This window comes from Geospiza fortis, unplaced genomic scaffold, assembly GCF_000277835.1.
Source record: "Geospiza fortis unplaced genomic scaffold, GeoFor_1.0 scaffold53, whole genome shotgun sequence".
NCBI lineage: Eukaryota > Metazoa > Chordata > Aves > Passeriformes > Thraupidae > Geospiza > Geospiza fortis.
Genome location: NW_005054305.1, coordinates 11,764,531 through 11,787,770, shown reverse-complemented (window position 1 = coordinate 11,787,770; position 23,240 = coordinate 11,764,531). Strand labels below are relative to the sequence as shown.

General features: G+C 38.0%; 1 protein-coding gene across 3 annotated transcripts in view; it reads left to right on the top strand.

The window, feature by feature from the left end:
- Positions 1-23,240, top strand: part of TOX (thymocyte selection associated high mobility group box) — a 218,705-nt gene that overhangs the window by 111,798 nt on the left and 83,667 nt on the right. For all 3 annotated transcript variants that reach the window (XM_005418332.2, XM_031066563.1, XM_031066562.1), the window contains 2 exons: positions 2,272-2,337; positions 18,172-18,414. In XM_005418332.2, coding sequence (XP_005418389.1) covers positions 2,272-2,337; positions 18,172-18,414 — 309 coding nt within the window. The remainder of the gene's footprint in view (positions 1-2,271; positions 2,338-18,171; positions 18,415-23,240) is intronic.

Below are 23,240 nucleotides of genomic sequence, written 5' to 3'. Positions count from 1 at the left end.
AATTATAGCAAAGCTTGTGATATATCACAACAAATGTATGAAGATAACGAGTGAAATTCAAAAGAGGAGACTCAAGGAATGATGGTTTCCAGGGCAGATAGGACTCCCATAACCAGCAAGTGTAACTATTCTGTCCATGGGATTTCTTATAAATATGATATGGATTGCGTCTGTTCCAAAAAATATATCAAACCTCATTCTAAAATGTCTGAGAAATGATGAGTTTGCTGTTGACATAATGCTTAATTACCTCTTAAAGTAGGAACTTGTATCTTATTTCAGGGCTGAATTTCTGTAACTTCCATTTCTCAACACTAGATCTCATTATACCACTGTCAGGAAGGCTGACATCTTGCTATCAGACATCTTTCCAGGGTGTAAGTACCAATCACAGTGATCAAGGCACCTTTCAGCCTTTCGTCTGACAAGCTGAATAAGTTGAGCTCCTGTAGGCCTAGCACTGGAGTGCTTGCTTTCCAACTACTGGCTGTGAAATCTGTCTTCAGAATTTCACCCGTTTATCTGAGTAGAAGAAACAATGCATTTTTTTCCAATCCAGATACTAAAATTTTTTCTCCAGAACTCTACTTTGAATGCTTGAGAAAGCTAAAAGAAATTGTGCATGCCAACAAGAAACGAAGAAGGAACAAGCATCTCTATATTATGATCTAATCTAACTATCTCTATTCTGTCAAAATTGGGAAATCCTCTATTCCCTGTGGCAGATCTGTGTCTATGGCATAATCCTTTCCCTCCCATGAAACTAGGACTTCTGACAGATAGTCTGGGACTATTAAATAGCTCTGGCCAGGAAGGGCAGACCATCAGCTGCTGTGCCAGGAGCTGGCACTTTTCATGTTACTGCTGCTGTTACAAGCCTTGTAGCCTCTGGCAGAGAAAGAGGATGAACAGCTGGAAGCAGAAACCTTTTCAGCCACCTCAGCAAAAATTGGTAGAGCTATCTGCCAAAGACACAGTTTAACTTTGCCACCTTGGGCTGGTAGAATATACTGCAGCTTGCAGGTAGAATACCCCCAGAAGCCCAACATTGATCAGGAAACATCCATGGGATATTTCACAGGCAGCTTCTGTGGGAGCAGAGCAATCTCTGTAGTAGGGACTTCTTAAAAAAGCTGCTGTGTCATGCAAAACAATGGCTGATGTCCAAAATATGTCACTCTAAGCATTCACACAAGGGGTCAGGTGCAAGTTATTTCAAACAGACCTCGTAACAGCTGGAAATTTGTGGTTCATGATTGGAGATAGGAATTCCTGCTGTTGTTCATTTCTGCTTTAAAGGTTTGAAAAGATTTTCCCTAGCTTCTGAGCAGACACTGGGACTGTCGTTGCCCTGTTGGTACTGCCACTTGAGTGGGTGTGATGAGAGTTCTGTGGGGACATTTTCCAGACTATGTAAGAAATCAGTAGTTTTACACTTCTTTGTGCTGGTACAGGATGAGGCTTCAGATCTGACAGTTTTTCTCCATCTAGACCTTCAGATTTTAATCAACTCCTTTCTATGACATTTCCGTTACTGTTTAACTGCAGTTGAGAAGAGAGAAAAAAAAAAAGAAATAAAAAGGAAAGGAGAAAAGGAAAGAAGATTTTTATATATTGTATATATTTCCAGGAATGGTATTTATCATTTACAGATGGTTATTTTTGCAGTCCTGATTATGAATGTTTACTTTATTCACACATCAAGCAAACTATCCTCTTACACCATACGGATGGGAGGTATACTCTTTCATACATTCAGATGTCTGAAAGCTGTCTGGAAATGTATTTCCTACTTTCTGACATGGAAACATTTCAGTTGGAGGGGGTTTAATTTGTTTTGAAATCTCAACTCTTTTCTGCTCATAAGCTGAAGTTGGAATCCATTAAGATGCATTTTAGTGCAGATTCTATTCTCATCTTTCTTTTCTCAGTAAGTGTGCAATTCACTTAGTACTTCATTGCAACCAACAGCAATATGTATACATGGTGCACAAAATGAGGCATTTTGTTTTAAAACAGATTGCAGATGAAAGGAAACCATTCATTTCTTCCTTGCTAGCTGTAATTACTAGAGCGCTAATTACTCCAAATCACTGACATCCAGGGTCAATAAGGATGACAACAGGAACATCAAAGACAAGATGCACACATGCAATCTCTAAAAAACAAGTCTCTAAAATCAGGCTGTAATATTATTTTATAGCAACTGTTTTTTTCAGTCATTGCTAAAAAATCGAGTTTGCTGAATGTTTACTATTATTTCCTTTGCAGTTTGACGGTGAGAACATGTATATGAGTATGACAGAACCAAGCCAGGACTACGTGCCAGCCAGCCAGGTGGGTTAATTAATCTTCTCTGCCTTGTTTCAAATTGTAATTAAAAAAATTCAAAGAGTTGCATTGCAAATGAGTGGCACTATCAGTAACTGCTGCAATCAGGAATAATCATAATTTATAAACAAAGCATTTAAGCCTTGTTTCCAGTTAATGAGATAGAGCTGATAAAACACCAGAGTTGGCGTTTGTTGAAAGATACTACCTTGTTTCCTCTCCAGAATGCAAGCAGCTGTTTTGCCAGCATGATCTTTCCTAAACAGTTGTTTTACCTTCAGGAAATAAAGTCTTTACAGGTGCAGGTTATTTGTTTATCTGACTGCAGACAAGTTAATCATTATAAGCTATACATGTCACAAATATCTTTAATTATCACTCATAGAACAGTTGAAGAATTGCATTTTTAGCACTAATCCTGTGTCTGAGGAATGTTGCTATTATTACACAATTAGCAGTGGTGTTAAGGCAATGACTTAACCTTCTGTAGCCTACAGGCCAAAAGACTTAATGTGATGTGCATTCTTTAAAGGTATTTTTGAGCTCTTTTCCTTTTGGGGAACCATACACACTAAATTTTGATACTGGATGTATATTAAAATATCTTCCACCTTTCCACTTGACCTCAAAGATCCTATAGATTTCTAATAATTACAAATGTAATTACTCCTTAAAAAGCAAAAATACTTTTGAAAGTTTTGGGTTGTCTACCTGTTGCTACATCTATATGTAGGGGGGAATTTTTTATTTACTTCATGTGTTTCAGTTTAACTTTGCACCAGTAAGTGGTGGGAATAGTGCTGCAGATCAGTTAGATTGTGTCAGAAATTACCATGAAAAGCCAGACTTGTGGTCTGTGTCATGCAATATTTCAGGCCAATGGTGTCTGGCCTGACAAAACCAGGAGGCTTGTGTGCAAAACTCTCATTAGATGGCAAGTAAGTTTGAATGAATAGTAATTATGTTCAGATAAGTTGGATGTAACTTAGGAATCAACGGCTTTGGAAAGTGTGCGCTCAAAACTAAATGTCTTCATGAGGTGGTGCTCTTCAGGTACACAGGTTCCTTGGGGGCAGAGAAGCAGGAGGTTGTGTGAGATGAGTACGTGGTTCAATCGAAAAGACCATCTTTAAAATGTTTCACCATGTTGCTTTCTGTTGAAGTCATTCTGAAATACCTTTAGAGACCAATAGTACTTTGCATTTAGGAGTTTTGCATGATTGAACTTATTCAGCTAAGAACCCTCCAAGATCCAGAGGTAGTTTAGAATAGAACTGTTTGATTAAAAAATGAAAAATTATATTATTAATTTTTCTCTAACCATTAATCCAAAAACTGTACTGACAAGTTTTAGTATTACTATTAGATTAAAGCAGCCTAGTATCATCTCATTCTTGCCTTAAGGGTTTTGAAGTGCAAGGGCTAATTGAATTTGTTTGAAACAGTAGAAATACAAACTCTGTGAATGATTGCTGTTATCAGGCAGCTGCTACCTTTCAGAGAATCATTATGTCTGTCTTAAATAGTTTTGAATAAAGAATTGCAAGTCCACATTATACATCAGAATTATTTTTCTTCTGTTGATATTTTTGTACTGTGTATGCATGTAGCTTAAATAATTTAAATGGCATATTGAAAAATTAAGAGTATAAGTTTTAATCTTTTATGTGGTTTCTACATGTGCTAACAAGGCCCAGATTCTCAGAGATATTTATGCATCTAACACTCACTGGTTGAAGTGAGAGTAAGGTTCTTAAAGTACCTTTAAAGAGCCAGGCCTAGGTATTTTAAATGCAAATTACTTTGTCTTCAAGGAAAAAAAAAATCTATCAAATGTGACATTTCCAAATTCAATGTCAGAAAACTCTGAATTCTTACTGGGGGCTGGAATCAAGAAAAGGCTTATGGACCTAAAATCTGACCATGGCAAAACTGAACTCTGCGGTATCTGGCTCCCAGGGGGAGTTCAAAACCCAAAGGCAACCTCTATCTTTTGCTGGGGGACCCATGTGGCAAGAAGCAGCTCAATTGCCAGGCAGAGTGCTTTAACTTGTTACCAAGTGTGCACCAGTCAACCAGCCTTCTGTGCATGGTTGAGAGTAGCTGTCAGCCTTGGGCTGTCACAACCTCCCTTCCCTTGCTGGGATTTTCGCCCGGTGCTTACACGGTTGCAGTGGTTTTAAGTGAATACACAGAATCATAGAGTGGACTGGGTTGGAATGGACCTTAAAGATCATCCAGTTCCTTCCACCACATCATGGGCAGGGAACCTTCCGCTAGCCGTGGTTACTCAGAGCCCCACTCAGCCTGGCCTTGAAAACTTCCAGTTATGGGAAGTCCACAACCTCTCTGGGCAACTGTGCCAGTGCCTCACCATCCTTATAGCAAAGAGCTTCTTTCTAATGTCTAATCTAAACTTGTCCTTCTGCAGCTTAAGGCCATTCCTCCTTGACCTATCACTGCAGGCCATGGTATAAAGTCCCTCTCCAGCTTTCTTGTTGGCTCCCTTTAGGTACTGGAAAGCTGTTCTAAGATCTCCCTGGAGCCTTCTCTTTTCCAAGCTGAACAACCCCAGCATTTTTAGCCTGCCTTCTTGCCTTCGCAGAAGAGGTGTTCCAGCTCTGTGTGGGCTGGAGCATATGTGAAAGCCTGTAATAATAACAGTATTTGAAAAAAAAAAAAGAGACAAAACAACTCCACTGAGAACAGGAATATGGGGTGTGATGGAAACCTGTCTCTCATGTTTCAACAAGAACCTGCGACTGTGAGAGGAGCCTTCCCAAACCTGTTCCTGACATAGACAGCTGCTAGTCGTTCCTCAGAGAAACTAAACAACTCTTCATTGGCAGTGTCTGTGAGGTCTTCACTGACTGTAATGGGGTGGTGTTCCTTTTTTGGGCATAAGCATTTGGTGGTCAGGCAAATCTGGTGAACTGACTACCATTTCAAAATCCAGTCTGGTGGTTAGAACTGGAAAAAAATACAGTATTTCCTGCTCTTAAAACAAAGCATGAAAGACTGTGTAACTTACAGGAGAGGAACAGTAAAGGATGCAATTATATTTTCTGACCATAGTTTTAGGACTGTTTGTTCATTTTCCTGTCACTGTTACTGGATGTAAAACACATAACTCCATAAAAAGAGAGGAGGAAATGTTCTCTCTCAGACGACAGCATAGTTACTCTAATCAAAATTTTGTCCTATGTCTCTTTTGCACCTGTGCTTATGAGTCTTGCCATTGCATGACCTCAGTGCGAGGAATCCAGGCTCCTTCCCACCCTTAATGACTTGGCTGTTCCCTCACAAGATCAGAGATAGGGGTTGAATCCTGTCAGAATGAGGAGTGAGTTAATTACTCTGCTTTTCTTGATACATTCACATCTGCTAACTAAAATATGAATCCCACATGTAAGGACATACATAGTCCTATCAGAAACTTTTATTGAAGCTCTGGTCATGCTGAGTCAGACATGAGCATAATTTTTTAATTCCAGAGTCTGACATAACTTATTTGGGAAGTGGGCTGGCAGACCGAGTCATGGTGTGTAACACCAAGGACCAAGCGGTTTCCACTTGGCTGTCTTCAGGATTAGGTGACCACAGAGGCAGGATTGCTGGGGTCTAGATACATGCTGACAAGCACCTCAGTTCTTCTGTTTGCTCCAAAGTGTTCCTGTCCAGAAAAACATCACCTTATATTATTTTACAGGTTTTAATCAATTTATCCCCCTTAGGCTAACATAAATAAAAGCTCAGCCATTAGACAGGAAAAAATATAGTTTTGTTCCTTTTTCTGTATAACATCAAACATCTGCATAGTTTGGTAATCCAAGACAAGTTGCCTCACAGCATCCCTCAACAATAATTATAATTTCTGTTCAATTTTCAAATCAGTACATGCTTTGGGACTTACAGACCAAGTTGCTAAGTAGCAACATATGGCTCACTACTGTTCCTGTGATGTTGCTGCAAGCAAATAGCATAATTCTATACTTGAAATGATTTTAACAGAAAGCCAGTGCTGGAACTGAGCCAGAAGAGTAAGTATACAGTAAAAATTAATGATACTCTTTTAAAGCATCCCAAAAGGCTGTTTGGCAATGTTATCTCTGTGTACATTTTATATATATGTGTAAGTATGGCATTTTTGGTTACAATATATGTGGTACAGGACTCTACACTGAAGGCATCTCCTAAATTAGTTATGCCAGCCATATTAACAAACATACACAGTAAAACTGTGACATTTTCACTACTAATTTCACTTGGATCTAAAAGTATTTATCATTTTAAAATAAAACTATGCCAACTGATCTGCATTTGAGATTCCCACCAATTATTGTTTTCTCCCCATACCTATAATTGAAACCTTGGCCATGAATTACTCTTTATGTTATTCCTCCTCCTGTAATTTGTGGGCCCCACAGAGCACAGTATGAAATTATATTGCTTATTTTACTTTTCTTCCTAGTCACAATATGGAATGTAATTCAGGACTCTGTTGCACAAAGCTTTAACATATTTGTAGCCTTCCTGAGGCCTGATAAATGTTAAGGTTAATGAGTGCAGCTGCCAAATTCCCTGCAAGGTCCAAAGGGAAGGGATGAGAACAGGCCTGGAGCTGATGATTTGGGGCAGTACCCCTACTGTCCCGCTGGGAAGAAAAGATCTGAGGCAGAGGAAGGAATACCGAGGTGGTATTTTCCTGCTTCCCAGAGCTATGGCAGGGAGATCTATCTACAATATATCTACATGCTCTTTGATAGAGGGGGCACCATGGGTATCAAAACTGTTCTGTCCTATACATCTACAAGGTCAAATAGGATGGATTGACATCCAAAAGAGAGATTTTTCATATTGATGATGCCTTATGCACATGGTCCTACACATAGCCCTCATGTATTTTTTACATTTTTATACCATAATTTCATAGGTTATTAATGACATAAGTATGGCTCATGTGAAGTAGGGATGGATAAATGCTACCTAATAGCTTCCCTCTCTTGCTCTGTGTTGGTCCATCCCTGTAGTAGACTAGAATTCCAGGGTACTGCCAGAAGACAGCTCTTCAATCTTGCTGCTTTCAACAGTCTCCATCAGCAGAGCAGGGCAGGAGTTGGCTGCCTTGGAAAGGATTCAGAACAAGCAGCATTCTCAGATGGAGAATCATTTCATGGTCCAATGTAATCTCATGGGTACACACTACCCTGACCTGAAGTCTAGCACAGTCCTGCCCAAAAGTTGGAAGGCTTTTGCTTTAGAAAAGTTCATTATTTGAGAGGCTGCTCCACAGTGAAAAGGCAATGTTACCTGGGCAGTCTGCTGGCTGGCTGCAGTCCAGGGCTGTTTTGGACCATATTCCACCTCCCTCTTCCTAATCCACTATCTTTTTATTTCAAAAATAGGTTATCCACAGAAGGGAGTCTACTTCTTGGCCCTTCATTTCTCTGAAGTGATCTCTAAATGCCACATTAAAAAAAGAAAAAGAAAAAAAAAGAAAGAAGAAAGGGACATAGGTTAAAATGGCCTCAGGGAAAGAAAAATTCCAGGCAGGCCTTTCAGATCCTGAATGAACAACTACAGATAGATATAATTTTACCCTGCATTTCACTTTTGAGTAAAACATAGTCTTTTAATATTATCTTAACATCAGGCAGAGTCTAGAAAGAACAGAGTTCCTGATAAAAATACACCAACAGTTGCATTAACAAGGCTATGTATTTATAGATATACATCTTTAGAATCATAGAATGGTTTGAATTGGAAGGCATCTTTGAAGATCATTTAGTCCAGTTCCCTGCCATGAGCAGTTGCATCTTTTACTAAATCAGATTGCTCCAAGCCTCATCCAACATGACCTTGAAAACTTCCAGTGATGGGGCACACACAAATTCTCTGCACAATCTCTTACAGTGTCTCATCACCCTCACAGTAAAGAATTTTTTCCTGTGTCCAGTCTAAATCTGTCCTCTCTGTTTAAAACTGTTGCTGCTTGTTCTGACGCTACAGGGTTTGATATAAGGTCTTTCTCCATCTTTCTTATAAGCCCCATTATGTACTGAAAGGTGTTATCAGGTCTCCTTAGAATGTTCTCCACGCTGAACAACCCCAACTCAGCCTTTCATCACAGGAGAGGTGCTTCAGCCCTTGGACCTCTGTGATCTTCTCCAGACCCAAACTGACAAGTTCATGTTTTCCTGTGCTGCAGACCCCAAAGCTGGATGCAGAGCTCCAGGTGGGGTCTCCCAAAAGCAGAGTAGGAAGAATCCCCTCCCTCATCCTGCTGGCCATGCTGCTTTTGATGCATCCCAGAACAAGGTTGGCTTTCTGGGCTGCAAGCGCATTGCGATCTTATGACCAGCTTGTCATCCATCAGTGTCCCCAGGCCCTTCTCCATAGGGATGTGTTATATTATATATGAATGTCTTCAGCTGTAATGCAAAGTGTATGAACATGTTCAGTGTCTATATTCAAGGATATTTTTTTTTGTAATCAAATGCCTCAACTGTTATAAAAATATAAGTCAGAATTAGGGCCTGTTGGCTGGAATTTAAGAGCTTTTACAAATTTCACTTTAAAGATGTAACTCAGGTGAAATACCTTTACCCTTTTTCACTGAAATTAATTTTAGTCAGTTATGTTCAGTAGGTGTGGAGCTTGTACTCTGACCAGAAGAAGGAATGTATACAACCTACTTATCCCTGAAAAATGAGTTACTTAAACATACCTCAACTTAATGCATCTTTCATTTAATGCCTATTCTATAGCACATGCTATAAAAACACTAAAGAGGGCAAAATGTAGTCCCTAAGGATCCTAAGCAAACATCCCCCTAATTACAGTTGTATAAACAAAAGTGTCCCTCTCCAGCCTTCAAAAATCATTAGCGTGGATCTGTAAAATTGAGATCATATCAGAAACCTCAGCAAATATAACAAATTTTTCAGCATTCTATTTGTCTTCTGGCTGTAAAACATTGCGCTTAAATTTTCTTTGCAGCCATGTGGGCAGAAAACTTTTTAATGAAATAGGTTTGGAGGGTAATTGCATAGCTACAGAATTTTGGGCTTTAGAAGTAAATGTCAGATACTTCTAGAGTAATGATAAAATTGTGAACTTGTGATATACACAGTGATTCTGCGCATCTATTAAAACTGTTCTTCTGAAGAGTTGCACATGAGAGGGAACTAAAGTAAACATTGCATCTTTTCTTAGCTGTGGCATCAGGATGACAGCAACTTCAGTGATAGGCCCACAATAAATCAATAAAGTAAAAACAACAAAAGCTATTATTTTACCATGAAAAAGGTAAACAGAAAATCAATCATCAAATGATGAATTCTCTGTCCAAAAGCCAGAGGAATTTTTTCACATATCACAAGAGAAAAAGTATTGCCTTTTGCTGTGCATGTCATGAGACAACTTTCTGTTTAATGAGCAGCCAGTATAAAATATCCTTCAAAATGTTTCCCTCTGCTCCTTCATGTACAACTTTTTTAGCATGTGAAAACAGATTACAGACATCATATATTTTAGTTATGCAGTTTCCTTTCCAGGAAACACTACAGGTCAGCAGCGTGGATGAATTATGGGATGTAACCATGGGAAATGTTAAAGGCAGTATTTTTCATCTGAGCTTCACATAAAATGAACCTCTTTCGGTCCATAAAACGTCTGGAAGAATTACGTGAATTTGAACTACAAATTAGACCAATTACTATTACACTGTCCCTTTTGGCGAAGGCTGCCACAGTGGAGTCAGTTTGACCTGCTGACCCCTGACCGAATAAACCGATAAGATGCCAGTCTTTGATTAATCTAGTTAGTTTTACAAAATCTGGCATCTCAACAAGCCCAAACTAGTTACTCAAACCAGTCTTCAATGTAACATTCAAATGATCACTCTGTGGAGTCCCAGAGGTATTCATTACAGACAAAATTGCTCTTGTTGCCTCGCATACAAGCTGAGTTTTCAATGGGAAATGAAAGGCTGCCTGGAAAAATAGGCCACCTAATTAAGTTAAACTACTCTAGCATTTGGCTTGACATCTTCATTACTCAAAATTAAAAAGATGCTTCACTTGAGCACGCAAGTTACTATTGTTTATGTTGTTTTCCTCTTAAATTGGCTTCTTACATGGAAGTCTGTTTTTCAGAATTATATCTTGTAATAGCTTGCATATTTCTTGCAGTTTATAAAAATGTCTTAATAGGTACTATGCTGCTGATAGTTTGTATGGCATCAGTAGGATTGAACTTATTACTGGGGTCCCAGCAGTGCCAAGCTTACATGACACTTTATTAAGAGAGGGCCAGATCCTGCCACTTTTACTTGCTTAAATAATCTGTACTTGTTCATACACCGAGCACTTCCTTGGCCTTTTTACTGTAAAGTGCTGGGTCTGAAATCTAGGTGTGAAAGCCAGGCGGACCACTGGTAGGAATTGGGAGCTTTGATCTGCCTCATCTATCAGCTTTTCCTGTGATTGGCACAGGACTAAACAAAAGTTACATCATAATTGCAAAGAATAGCCATGACTGTGTTTTAATCCTCCTTTTCTCAAGTGGTGACATTTTACATTAAATCAGATTTTTTTCTGGCAATTTCATCAGTCATTCAGGAGAAGTGTAGCACAGGTAGGACCCACTCTCCGTTTGAATAGTGAGAAGCAATCCATTGTTTCTGAGCTTTTCTAAGGAAAGAAAAGAGGAAGAAGGAGGGAAAAAAATCATGAACAAAAAATAAAAGGATCCTTTGTCCTTCATCATTGTGTGCCCTGAGTACAATATTGTTTCATCTTTTGGTGTCTTTCTCAGAAGGGATATGGAAATTTAGACAGAATATTTGCCCCCTAAACAGATATACTTAAATGTAAATCTATACTACTGCTATTTTAAGAGCATTTAAAAATGTAAACGTGTAGAGCACACTGTCTTGATTGCTGGTTTAGAGTCTATGCTATGATGCTAATGAGGCTTCTGACAGGTTAAATGTGGTGTATCATCTATATTTTCAAGCAGCACGATTTTTGAAGATGTGACTTCTATTTTTTTTTCAGTTCAATTCTGCTCATTAAATATGTATATTGCTAGTTTTATTACCCAGAGCTTTGTACTGAGCATAATTTAGGTGTGTTTTGCAGAGAGGATCTCTAAAAAGTTTTTTATGTCTAATATGCTTTTTATCTCTAGTTGACAAAGAATATTTAGTGCATGTAGTAACTGATTTATGGAAGTATGTCCTGTAGTGCTGAGTTCAAGATTATACCATACATGATGCTGCCTGCTTTATAGTAAAGACCAAAGCTGTCAAATAGGACCCTGAGTTACCTTAAGAATTTTAGTTTTCATTAAAATGTAGTAGTAGTAGTAGCCACAGCAGCAGCAGTAGTAGTAGTGGAAGTATAGTAGTAATAGTAATATTAGAAAGCACAAAAATAATAGCAAGAATAATACTGATAGTAGTAGACATTGTGGGAGAGAAAATACCTTTCTTTTCAGGAGAGAGGAGTGACAACGGTGTTGGACAATGACCACACTTGGATCCCCACTGGGGACATGCTAAGGAAGGTGAAAGATTGTCACAGGTTAGAGGGACAAGACTCCACTTTGGGGGCTACGGATGCTCCATTTGTGCCTAAAGCTCTTGTATATTCTTAAAGAACTGCTTTGGTCAGTTGGTCAGAAGTTCATAAAAGACTTGTACTTTTAATTTTATTCAAAAGTTCTAAATAGGAAAAGAGCACAGATGTATTCTTGTCTGAAGGGAAGCTTAACTGCTTCAATAATAGCCTCTTATAATATTTGTGCTCCTACTTATTGTAATCTTTAAACTGTGTTTCAATTTAAAGCCTCCATTGAAAACATATTTCCCAACAAACTGCTACACTAGAGGCATACAATTAATGTAATTAATGAAAAGACTCTCAAGAGTGAAATTTGAAAGAGAGTTTGTTGTTTTACATAGTTCTGTACACTTTGAAAATTATTACTGTTTAAAATTAATAATATAATTGTCAGCACATTCTCTTTCTTGAAAACAGAATTAATCTGGTACAGGAAAATTAATGTTTTGCTTGGGGCTTTGGCCTTTAACTAATGCAAATTAGAGAAATTGATTAACACAATACAAAAAAGTTATACCTTCCCCTGTAATACATTTTTGATAGCTGTGGCTTGATAAATTAGTATATTGTGTGTTTTTAAATGAATATGATTTATTGCTGTTGTCTACCACGTGAAGAAACACAAAAAAATTGTTTTCAGGATCATTGACTTGAACATATCATTGGCACTGTTGGACAATTCTTGCTGAGTGTTAAGATGATTTATGTAACAGACCGAAGGTTTCCTCAGTAATGCATTATAGTCTCAAGCTATCAAGCCTTGTTCATGCAGAGACAAAAGCAGCTAAAAACACTTGCTTGTGAAGGTCTTCCATTTAGAAATTAGAGATAAGGCTGATCCTATTAAAACTCCTGGAAGTATCCACTGTCAAATATATTATCCTAACTTTAAAATTTGTATTAAGGTACATGGCTGTTTTTCTCCTTCTAATGAGCTCATTGTTTTTACATTACTCTTGATTCATAAGTATTTCAGTTATGTAACAACGTGTTCAATAATAGAAGAGGAGACAGCCTGAAGCGTCTATCTTTTAAAAACTGGCATCTTTCCACAGTTCAGACGCAGAAGCCTTGGTGCAAATGAAAAATTAAGACACGCTCTACATAGTTGGCAGAACCATTCATATAATTTAAATTAAATATCTATAGGCAAATTCACAATTTTTAAGGAACTGTTGCTAATATGAGATTCTGTTGAGTAAATGCATGATGACTGATGCAAGCACTGAGCACACGAATCAGACTTACTTAGTGAATGTTGTCTTCTGGGCTGTCATATATGAACAATTCTGCTCTTTCCAGAGGGATTTACACTGGATGTTTGAAAGCTTGCTGCTTCCTGTGGTCAGTCTGTTTGAGCCTCCTCCTTTGATTTGCCTTCTTTGATCACTTTTTAAAGTTCCATTAAAATTATTTTGAAACATAAGTAAGTTTTGCTGGCCAATAGGCAGTTATCACTGTAGAGTACTTAAGGAAAGGGGCTGTATTTGTATCTCCTGCCAGTATTTCCCTTATTTTTCTGATGAGTAACCTCAAAAGTAAATACTAGATTTTTTTTTTGTATTTGTGTTATCAGCACAGCTGGATGCATAGCCATAATTTCAGTTATGTGTTGCCAAAGTAAAGAACTGATTCCTGACATACACTTCCTCTCAGTGTCCCAGTTTTTCCTCTCCTTCCATAGCTTGTTGCTGGATTTGACCAGGGTAATTGGCTTAAAAAGTAAATTGAACAGGACCAATGGGGTGTTTTTCAGAAAAAAAAGCTGGGTTTGGGTTGGACAGTGAGTCAGGTTTCAGTGTTCATATCATTTTTATTCTGTCAAGATTTTCTCATAAAATGATATGCCAAGGTAGCATATAGATAAGCCTCCTGATCTCAGAGTGGGCATATCAATCATCTGTTTTATGGAGTTTACATAATTTCAAGCAGAAATGTCACCAATATTTAGCCAGAAATATAGAATATTGTCCTCTAAATTTGGGAAGATATTATTAATTCAAAAATCTTCCATAACATTGTGTCTATAGATAGCTCAAATGTAAGGATAATCAGTTCTGGAGTTCCCACTTTGTAGATTCCATCTGAACTAGACTTAAATCTGTTTATAATAAACACAGGTATAATGCAAATGCTCTTTAAAGTAAAGAAAAAATTATGTCTGTGTCTGTTCAGTGCTGTGCAGTTGGCTTAATGGTGTTAATTTGCAGGGGGCTTTCTCTCTGGAATGCAGTAAAGGCCTAGGAAACTCCCCTAAACTGAAGAGCCGATTAACACCTCTTTCTCTCCTATATCATGAGTTGAAAGTGAAACCACTAGCAAAGTTCCTAGTGGAAAAGTGGCAAAGAAAATAAATAATTTCTGCTACCTTTTTTTGCTTGTTTGCTTGGGAGTTCTGGGTTTGGTTTTTTTCTGTTATTCAAAAGTGAAAAGGTGAATTTGCTGAGGTTTCTGCGACCAGTAGAATAACTGGTCTTTCTGAATAGGGCAAGTCCAGCTGATAGGAAAACCAGATATGAAGGAAAAACCCTTGAAGTGGAGGGGAAAGACCCTAACCTTCCCCATCCCCAAGGAAAACCTAAAAGAGCTGAAACTACGGGCCACCATTTATTATTATCAAAACATATGAGCTATACTTAGGACTTGTAGTTGGATACAGGGAGTACAGCCTTCCCTGATGCTCTGGATGCTAGATAACTGCTTTAATTAGAAATTCCAGATAAACAGCTTGTGTTGGAAGAAATGGTGCTCTAAGGAAGCTGAGAGGCTGGGACAGGATGATAGCTGGTCTGGGAGTGGGAGTTCTTGCTGCAGGGTTAAGCTTGAGACTGCCTTTTTAGTAAAATTTTCCTAAAATTTCTCTTTACAGAAGAAGGTGACAATACAACATTCCAGGAGAGCCCATTGCCAGCAGTGGATGAGTTGCATCAAGGGGACCCCAGATGGTTACTAAAATAGGTTTTCCAACGGCAAGGAGAGAGGTGGCAGGAAAGTAGGAGTGGGTGTTTGAAGCTTGTAGTTGCTATTCACAGGACAAGCACATGTCCCATTCCTCGTGCCTTTCCTCCAGGCATAGTTGCAACAGCCTTGTTCCTGGGATATGTTGGGTTTGCTGCAGATATATCTAGGAATTTTGGGTTTGATATGCCAGTGTGCTAAGTCATTACAAGCGTCTGAACCAAGCTCCTGGATGAGATAAATGAATACCAGCAAATCACTGTTGAAATAACTTCCCTGAGGAAGTTATATCTGTATGCCTTACATGCACACAATACTGAGCATGGATTGGCTGAAAATGTAAGGTGAATAGGTTGCCCTGCAAATGCTTTTGAATATCTGTCCATAACATTAGCACATAACTTGGATTCTGCCTAGCTTTACTGAAATAGTTTGTACAATAGTTTATATCTTAAGAAAAAAATCAAAAATAGAGAAACATAGGAGATACTATAATTTGAATTTTATGTTATTTGGTGTGTTATTACAGCTTTTGCTATTCTAATCCTACTTTTAAGTGTAGTGAATAGTGATATTGTAGGTAATGTGGGATCAAATACACTCTTAAATGGTTCACGAGCAGCAACCATTGTGTGATTTTTTTTTGGTAATAAATCAGAGAACAAGCATTTATTTGAAATTCTTAACCCATATAATATATATAACATTATTATATACCTATACATGACACACCTTGGATTGTGGAGCTGCTAGTGCTTTATACTTCCTTCTTAATAAGTGAAGCTAGTGTCCTACTGGCCGTTAATTGATTCCACCATTTTTGAATATTACTGGTTAAACACACATTTGGAACACAAAGAATGAAAAGTAAGGCCTGGTCCATCCATATGTGACATGCAAAAAGACATGTAAAAATAAGCAGATATGCTAAGTGCCTCCAATATCCTGTCAATATTTGATTTAGGAATATTTGCTTTTAGTAGCAAACTTAAGTCTCACAGGACAGTGCAAGAGAGAGAAAATAGATGTTAATACTTTCTACCTGCAAAATCAGGGGAGAGAAAACTCTTTTGAGGCCTTAAGTCTTTTGGGACATTAGAAAAGACACTGTTGAACATAAATGTCTTTTCACAGCTAATGAATCCTTCCTGGAAGCTGTAGGCTACATGGATCCAAGCTCACCAGGATTACGGTTTCCAGATCGAAGTGTACCTGAAGGGATAGTACTGGTCTGTCCAGGAGAGCATTTTGGATGTTATCCCTTCCTTCATTTCTCTTCTTTGCTGTTTAGTTATTGTGGTTTTAGATCTTAAATTCACTTTAGACACCTTTTCCTTCATCATGGATTTTATATAACAGTAATTAGGAACTAGCTAGGGTATGCACTGTCCCTAATACTTTTATTTGGTTTTGCAAAATTTATACATTGCTATTGAGTAAATGTGATGTTGCCATGTTTAAGCCTTCTCTCCATTTAGTGAGGGTCTATTTTACTGTATTTCCCCTTGGAGAAATGGCTGCATCATGGCTTGTAAAAGTGGGGACAAATGCAACTTACAGCAGTCAGTAGACTTGCACCAGCTTGCCATTAAGAAGAAAGCAGGGGCAGAGGGAGAGCAAACTCCTGTGCTGGAGGTGAGAAACACAGCTGGGATGCATGAGTAGAATCAAAGTCCTCACACATAGCAGTGATGATATCACTGTCAAACCCTGTTCTGTTGTTTTCATTTTTGGGGATTTTACTTTGGCCTTTCCAATCTAGACTTCCTGTTCTATTTTATACTAAGATATTTGGTAAAGAGATTAAAACCTTCTTGGGAAAAAACAAAGCAGCCAAAACCATGGCAATGTGCATTAGAGGAGGTTTATCTGTGTTCACCAGCACACTGAAAACATTTAATACTGTTTGGTTTTGGTCTGATTTAAGTTTATATATACATGCTTGTACAGAGGAGAGTAACCTCAGGCATCAGGAGGACATTATTACTATGATGACTAATGAAAAATCCCTTTGTTTATAATTGGCCATTGATTCTCCCCTTGTCCTTCTGCATGAATTCATACACTGTATTATCCTCCATTTGGAAACTCATATTGGAGAAAACATTTTCTTCCAATAGCTGCTCTTTGAAACTGTGCCCTCATACTCATCCTTTCTGGTGATACTTTTCAGGAGCAGAATGTATTTAAATCCTTGCATTTCCAGAATTAACAAAAGCATCACTCAGAGCAGGACTGCTGTGCTGAAGAGGGGCAGGAAGGGTGGGAGTAGTCACTGTGCTATAAATCTCCTGACTGTGGGCATGGGATGTGCAAAGACTGATTGCTTTGCAAAGGAGTTGGCTGTTCTTAGAAAAGCAGAGCAGGCTTTCAGGCTGAGCCATTGCAACTGATCTCTTTAACCCTTTATTATGCTCACCTTTTCCTTTTTAGAAATACGCACATACCCGCCCTCTCCCGCAAATGAGCCTACCTGCTGTACAAAAACTGTAGATAAATAATAGCAATTATCCACCTTGGTGCATTACTCTGACTTTGCCTGTGGCTTTCCCTTGGATCAGATTGAATTGGATGACTTAATGGCAGCAGACAACAAAAGACTAACTGTTGTTTGGTGGAGTTACTAATACAGATAACTGACAAAATGTATGTATAATTCAGTTTATAGATTAAGAAAGAAAAAAAAAATTATTTTTTAAAAAACTTCAAATGCATTTTTATAAATACAAAGCATACTTATACTGAGTATGTACTGTTTCTTTTTCTTTCTAGCTGAGTAAATGCATGACACTCCCATAAGCATAAAAGTGGTATCTTTCTTCACTATGTAATTCTTGGTCTGAGTAGCAGGAAGCAAAATGAAGCATTTTGTGCCAATATTAATTTTATAAATTGCATTCCCTTTTCCACAATTCCCATGAAAAAGGTATTCAGCTAGATGAATACTCTCGGAAAATTTTAATAGGACCCTTGAAATCTGTTTGAGTTCACCTTCTTTTAAAAATATTTCTAAGGGAAAAGTATCATAGATCCTTATGCCTTAGAGGCATTTTTTCCTCCATACATAATGGTGAGACTTCACTTGTATAATATATGCGTCTTGAAAATATTCTTTATTAAATTGTAGATCGTACTTAGAAGTATGTGAGTTTGGCTCTTTGTGTTTGTTTTGTATGATTTTTATTGTTATTATTGACCAGTGCTCATATGATTTTCATAGCAATTTTTGTTTGTTGGTTTTTTTCTTTTTTTCCAGTCTTTTCCTGGCCCAAGTCTTGAAAGTGAAGATTTTAACATACCTCCTATAACTCCTCCATCATTGCCTGACCACTCCCTGGTGCACTTGAATGAGATAGAGTCTGGGTACCACTCTCTGTGTCATCCCATGAACCACAATGGCCTCCTTCCCTTCCACCCTCAAAACATGGATCTACCTGAAATTACAGTTTCCAACATGCTTGGCCAAGACGGGACACTGCTTTCCAATTCCCTCTCTGTGGTAAGCACTTTTAGTCTTTCCCTTCTGTTCTGTTCTAAGTGCAAAATCATGGAAATACAGACCTGTTTGAAATCCTTCAAGGGGGCCAACACCTGCCCCACTCAAATTTTGGAGTGCCCTGGCCTGACTCTGGGTGTTACGTTGCATTCCCTGTGTCACATCTTCCCCCCTGTGGGGGTGAGGGGGAATTTTCAACCAAGTTCCTCAAAGCCAGAGTGTTACCTTCCACCACCTTGGGTAGAAGGTTATCCTTTACAGAGATGTAGATAATGACAGAAAGAGGCTCAAGGCTCTGACTTCTGCTGGAGCAGGGTTTGGATCCAGATGGCTGTTGTTCTGTATTTGTCTGATGAGGCTCTTTCCGTTCTCATTTGCATGTGCCGAGAGATGTACAAAAATTTAATATCTCCTTTCTTGTTTACCGCACGTTTGGAAAACAGCAAATGTTATTTCTGATTCTAGGCCAAATCTTACAGCCTTTTTACAGTTCCCAGTCCTTAGCCAGCCAGAATCCAATTGAAATGACTGGACAACTTGCTTATAAAGTCTGTCAGATAGTTATTATGGTCATAATCTTGTGAAGCCTGATATTATAAATCACTTATTTGAATGTTAAATTGCTTGCAACAACTGCAGAGCTACTGTACACGTTACATTTTCAAGTGAGCTCTACAATTAATTAGTATACTTCTTGCATAGAAGCTCCAGACAAGATTTCACATTGATGTACAATTCTAACCCAAAGAGTTAAAAATCCCATGAGAGAGGATGGAGCCTGACATTGTGTGTATCCCACGGCACTTCAAGCACTAGGTGGGCTGAATGGGCTGCCCAGGAGCTGCAGATCCCAACAGCCAAAGAACCTATTGTTCCTAGAGAAAAAGGGTCTGGGCTTCTCACCAAAAGTTCTGCACTTAGTGACTGAGGCTGTTTAGGTTTCCCAGCTTGCTAGCTCCCCACCACATTATCTAAAAAACATAAATTAGTCCTGTGAACCTGAGAGCTGACACAACACATGCATGTTTGGGTAGTCAGGGATCCAGGTTCAGCTCCCATCAGCCCCTCAGGGGCTCAGACCCAGGGGCCATGGTGGCTGGAAAAAACTTGGTTTACAACAAAAATCTGCTTTGTCACATAGCTTCATTGCAACTTAATTAAAACAAAGCTACCTTGATTTTGAGGAGCTCTGCATTCCCTATGAGGATGTCCAAAAAAGCAGAGGGGCACAAGTATTGGCTTCTTATATGTTGCACAGTTGTTATTGATTTACTAGGATGTTGCACACTTTGTATTTGAGGTCAGAATCTGACCCCAGGGTTATGTTCAATAATGGGAGGAGTGGAGGAGAGGCAGATTTATATATGCTCTATGGAAAGAGCCTATATTTTCCTTGCTTGTCTGCAAAGCTGATGGCATGCATTAAAGAGCTTGAGTGAAATCTTGTGTGGGGTTCTGAGAATCAGAGCTATGAGAGGACTTGGAAAAGTAAGAGAAATGCTTGACACTCTAGTCAAGACAGGCAGTATTTCATTGAATTGACCTCTTTTGAGCCATGGTTATGGCTCAGAACTATGCATTCTTTTAAGCTGTGATGTTTCACATTAACCTTTTGCAACAAGCTCTGAACAAAGGGCCTTGAGAGTCTGTAGATCATCGCAGTGAATAATCGCATTGAGGGAAAATACAAAAAAGTTGAATAATATAGCTAGGCAATTTTGCTGTTGGATCTTAGTGAAGATCAGAAGAGATGAAAATCAGATGTCAAGAAAATATGTGCTGAATTTTGACAATAATTTCTGAGGATTTGTTCAATAAATAAAGCACGATCCTTGAAGTGTCATGTGCTAAGTCAGTTGTTATCGCTAACTTGCATGCCCTTTTTGCACAAGAGCACCTCTTACCTAGCAATAGTTTGAACTCGAGCTGGCTTGTCTGTGCAGAGGGGTGAAGCCACAGCTCATGTTAGTACAACTGGTACAATGTTAACACCTCGATTTCATACAGTTCAAATGCTGTTGGCAGTATTGCTTCTCTGATTTGAATTTGATAACTTGAGAGAAATTAACTTGAGGGAAGTAATTTAACTCTTCAGTGAATTCAGTGACTCCTTCAGTTAATAGAATGACCCCATTGTTCTTTTGGCTTTGCACTGACGTAGAAAAACAGGGGATTTTGTAGAGTTAACATTCTTTACTTAGTTTTGAATCTTTATAATCCAGAACATTTAACTTTTTTTCAATATGACTCTTTTCTTGTGGTATTACTCATCTCCAAGTTTCCTTTTTACTATCTCATCGAACTCTGATCCATTTAGCAAGTTCTTCTCTAAATCACTCCTATATTGCCTCATATAGAACATAATTTATAAGTTTCTCCAATCTATCTAAACCCTTGGTTCCATATAATTTCTAGTATATCAAGTACCATTTAGTGTACTTGGAAAACATGTGTCTCACTTCATTTTTCAGGGCACTAATGGGTATTTTTAGAAAAAATATTCTTAGAAGCAAATCTGTTGGCTGTTCTCTAACCCTAATTAATTTCACATCTTCAGCAAATTTTACTTACGTTGGGACAAATTCAGCTGCATTGCAATGTGCCTCCAATAGAATTTGGTTATTTTATTTTACTTAAACATCCTTCTTTTTAGCTAGTTTTTAACCTATGTGGGTATTTTAGCAATAATACCTTCTATTTTCTCTGTGTTAGAACTAGTGAGTGTTTTTCAGTTTGTGTTCTTATAGACAAAACATTAATTAATACTGACCAAATGTGAGAACGGAATATCAGTGAGCTCAGAAACAGTTAGAAAATAGTTCATACACTAAGTATAGTGTTTTTCTTCCATCTCAACTACCAGGTGTTTTCACATGAGGATTTCGGTGATTTTGGACAGATTGAAAATTGAGGATGTACCCTTCCTTAAAACCCCTTCAAATCTCCCCCCATCAGAAGTCCCTGTTTCATACTGTGCAGTACTCCCTCCAAGATGCAGATAAAATCCCTTTCAGTAAGGATGGCAGGATTTACCCCAATCTCTCTAAGAATTCTCCTCTGCAGAAGTGCTTAAATACACACAATAAGAGCCCACTACCAGCTCAGTGAATTCATACTAGGGATTGGCTTCTTGCAGATTCTTACACTGTGGGAATTCTTTCTAAAAAAATTTTGCAGCGCTGGGAAGATGAAAATTTCTCATTGCCATTGACCATGTCTTAAATTTGGAATTAACCTTCTTTGAAGTTTTTTTGATTGATTGGACTTTCATACTGCATGCAGACTATTTAAAAAAAAGAAACAACAAAACCACTAAAATTTTTCCTTCTCATTATTCTGCTGTCAGTTGGCATATTTGCTTCTATACTTGTATATTTCTGTATTCTTAGCTGACACAGAATATACACATGCACATGCACATTTATTTCTATCATGCTGTCACATACAGATTTCTTTAGGCGTTCATTATGTCTGGATATCAGGGCTTCAGAAATCTACAGAATTTGTGCAGAATGTGAGTCAGGGTGGTATTAACCCACAGTCCAGCCCCATCATGGGAGCCCTTAAAATCCTCCTTCAAAATGGATATGACTTCTATTCCTGCTTCTTAATTGGATGCAATTTGATATAGATAGAAGTGTTTTTTAATGAAAATGTACTTATGGTCCTGTTAACATGTTTGCTTCTATTCTATGGAATAGGGATCCCTTCCTGGTTCCTATCAGTTGAAGACTGTGTGGGTTTGGTTAGATCCCAGCTGGGGCTTGACCTGCCAGCCTTTTTCTGTTGATGTGAGTTTTCCTGAAATATCCCAAAGGATATTTTCAAGGACCACAAGAATTACCCTTCTAACATTTGCAAAAAATGCATGTTGTGTGAGAATGTGGATGTGTTGGATGTGTTCTATAAAATGTGGTTTTCGATGTATCAATAAAATTATAGACATTCTAGCTTCTTTAGTGTATCCTATAGATAGCTGGTTTTTCTGCAAGAAACCAGGGTTAAAAATTGCAGTGCTGCTTTTACATAGTTGGAAAAAACCCCCAACCTATTTTTGGAATGCTTTCATTTGTAATCTTGTGCTGATCTTTTTGAAACTGTGGCTCATGATGGTATACCATAGAAAAATTACAAGAAATAAATAGAAGATTTAAATTTCTTGAAATGCTTCAAATTTCTGGGTTTTAAGTTTAAAGTGAAAAATATGTTAAAAGACAATAAAATCAGGTGTTCGATTTCCCAAATGCTCTACTTGTGCTGGCAACAAAAGCCAGCATAATGTATACACTTAGGTTTATTGTAATTTTTAGTATACAGTCAAGGCACACTTTGAATTCAAGGGCTACTGTACAACTGTTTTGACAACCACCACATCAGTAGGTAATGTGCAGGACATATGAAACTGAAGCAAAAATGTTTCTTTGGTCTATAGGGAGTGCAGTACATCAAGGAATTCAGATATATTAGAGCAGCATGAATTTCTAATATGTTGCTCTTATGGAAAAGACCACTGGCATATTGAATAATGCTGCTTTCAAAGCAGAGCAGAAAATGTGATTACAGACAATTTCAATGCTGTTTTTAAAATAAATATTTTTGAAATCTTGAGGTGTTTTATTTCATATAATGCATAAAATATGTAACAGTGTGCTAGAGCTAAAGATCTTCTAGGTCACGGAAGAGTAGATGATGTCAGCTATAATTATTCAAATGTGGAATAATAGAAGCATTAGTTTAAAATAAAATGCGTGTCACAAAGGCCCATGTCCTTATATAAAAAAAAGCAATAAAGGTGCTTTTTTTTTTTGCACACTTAGACAGAAGAATAA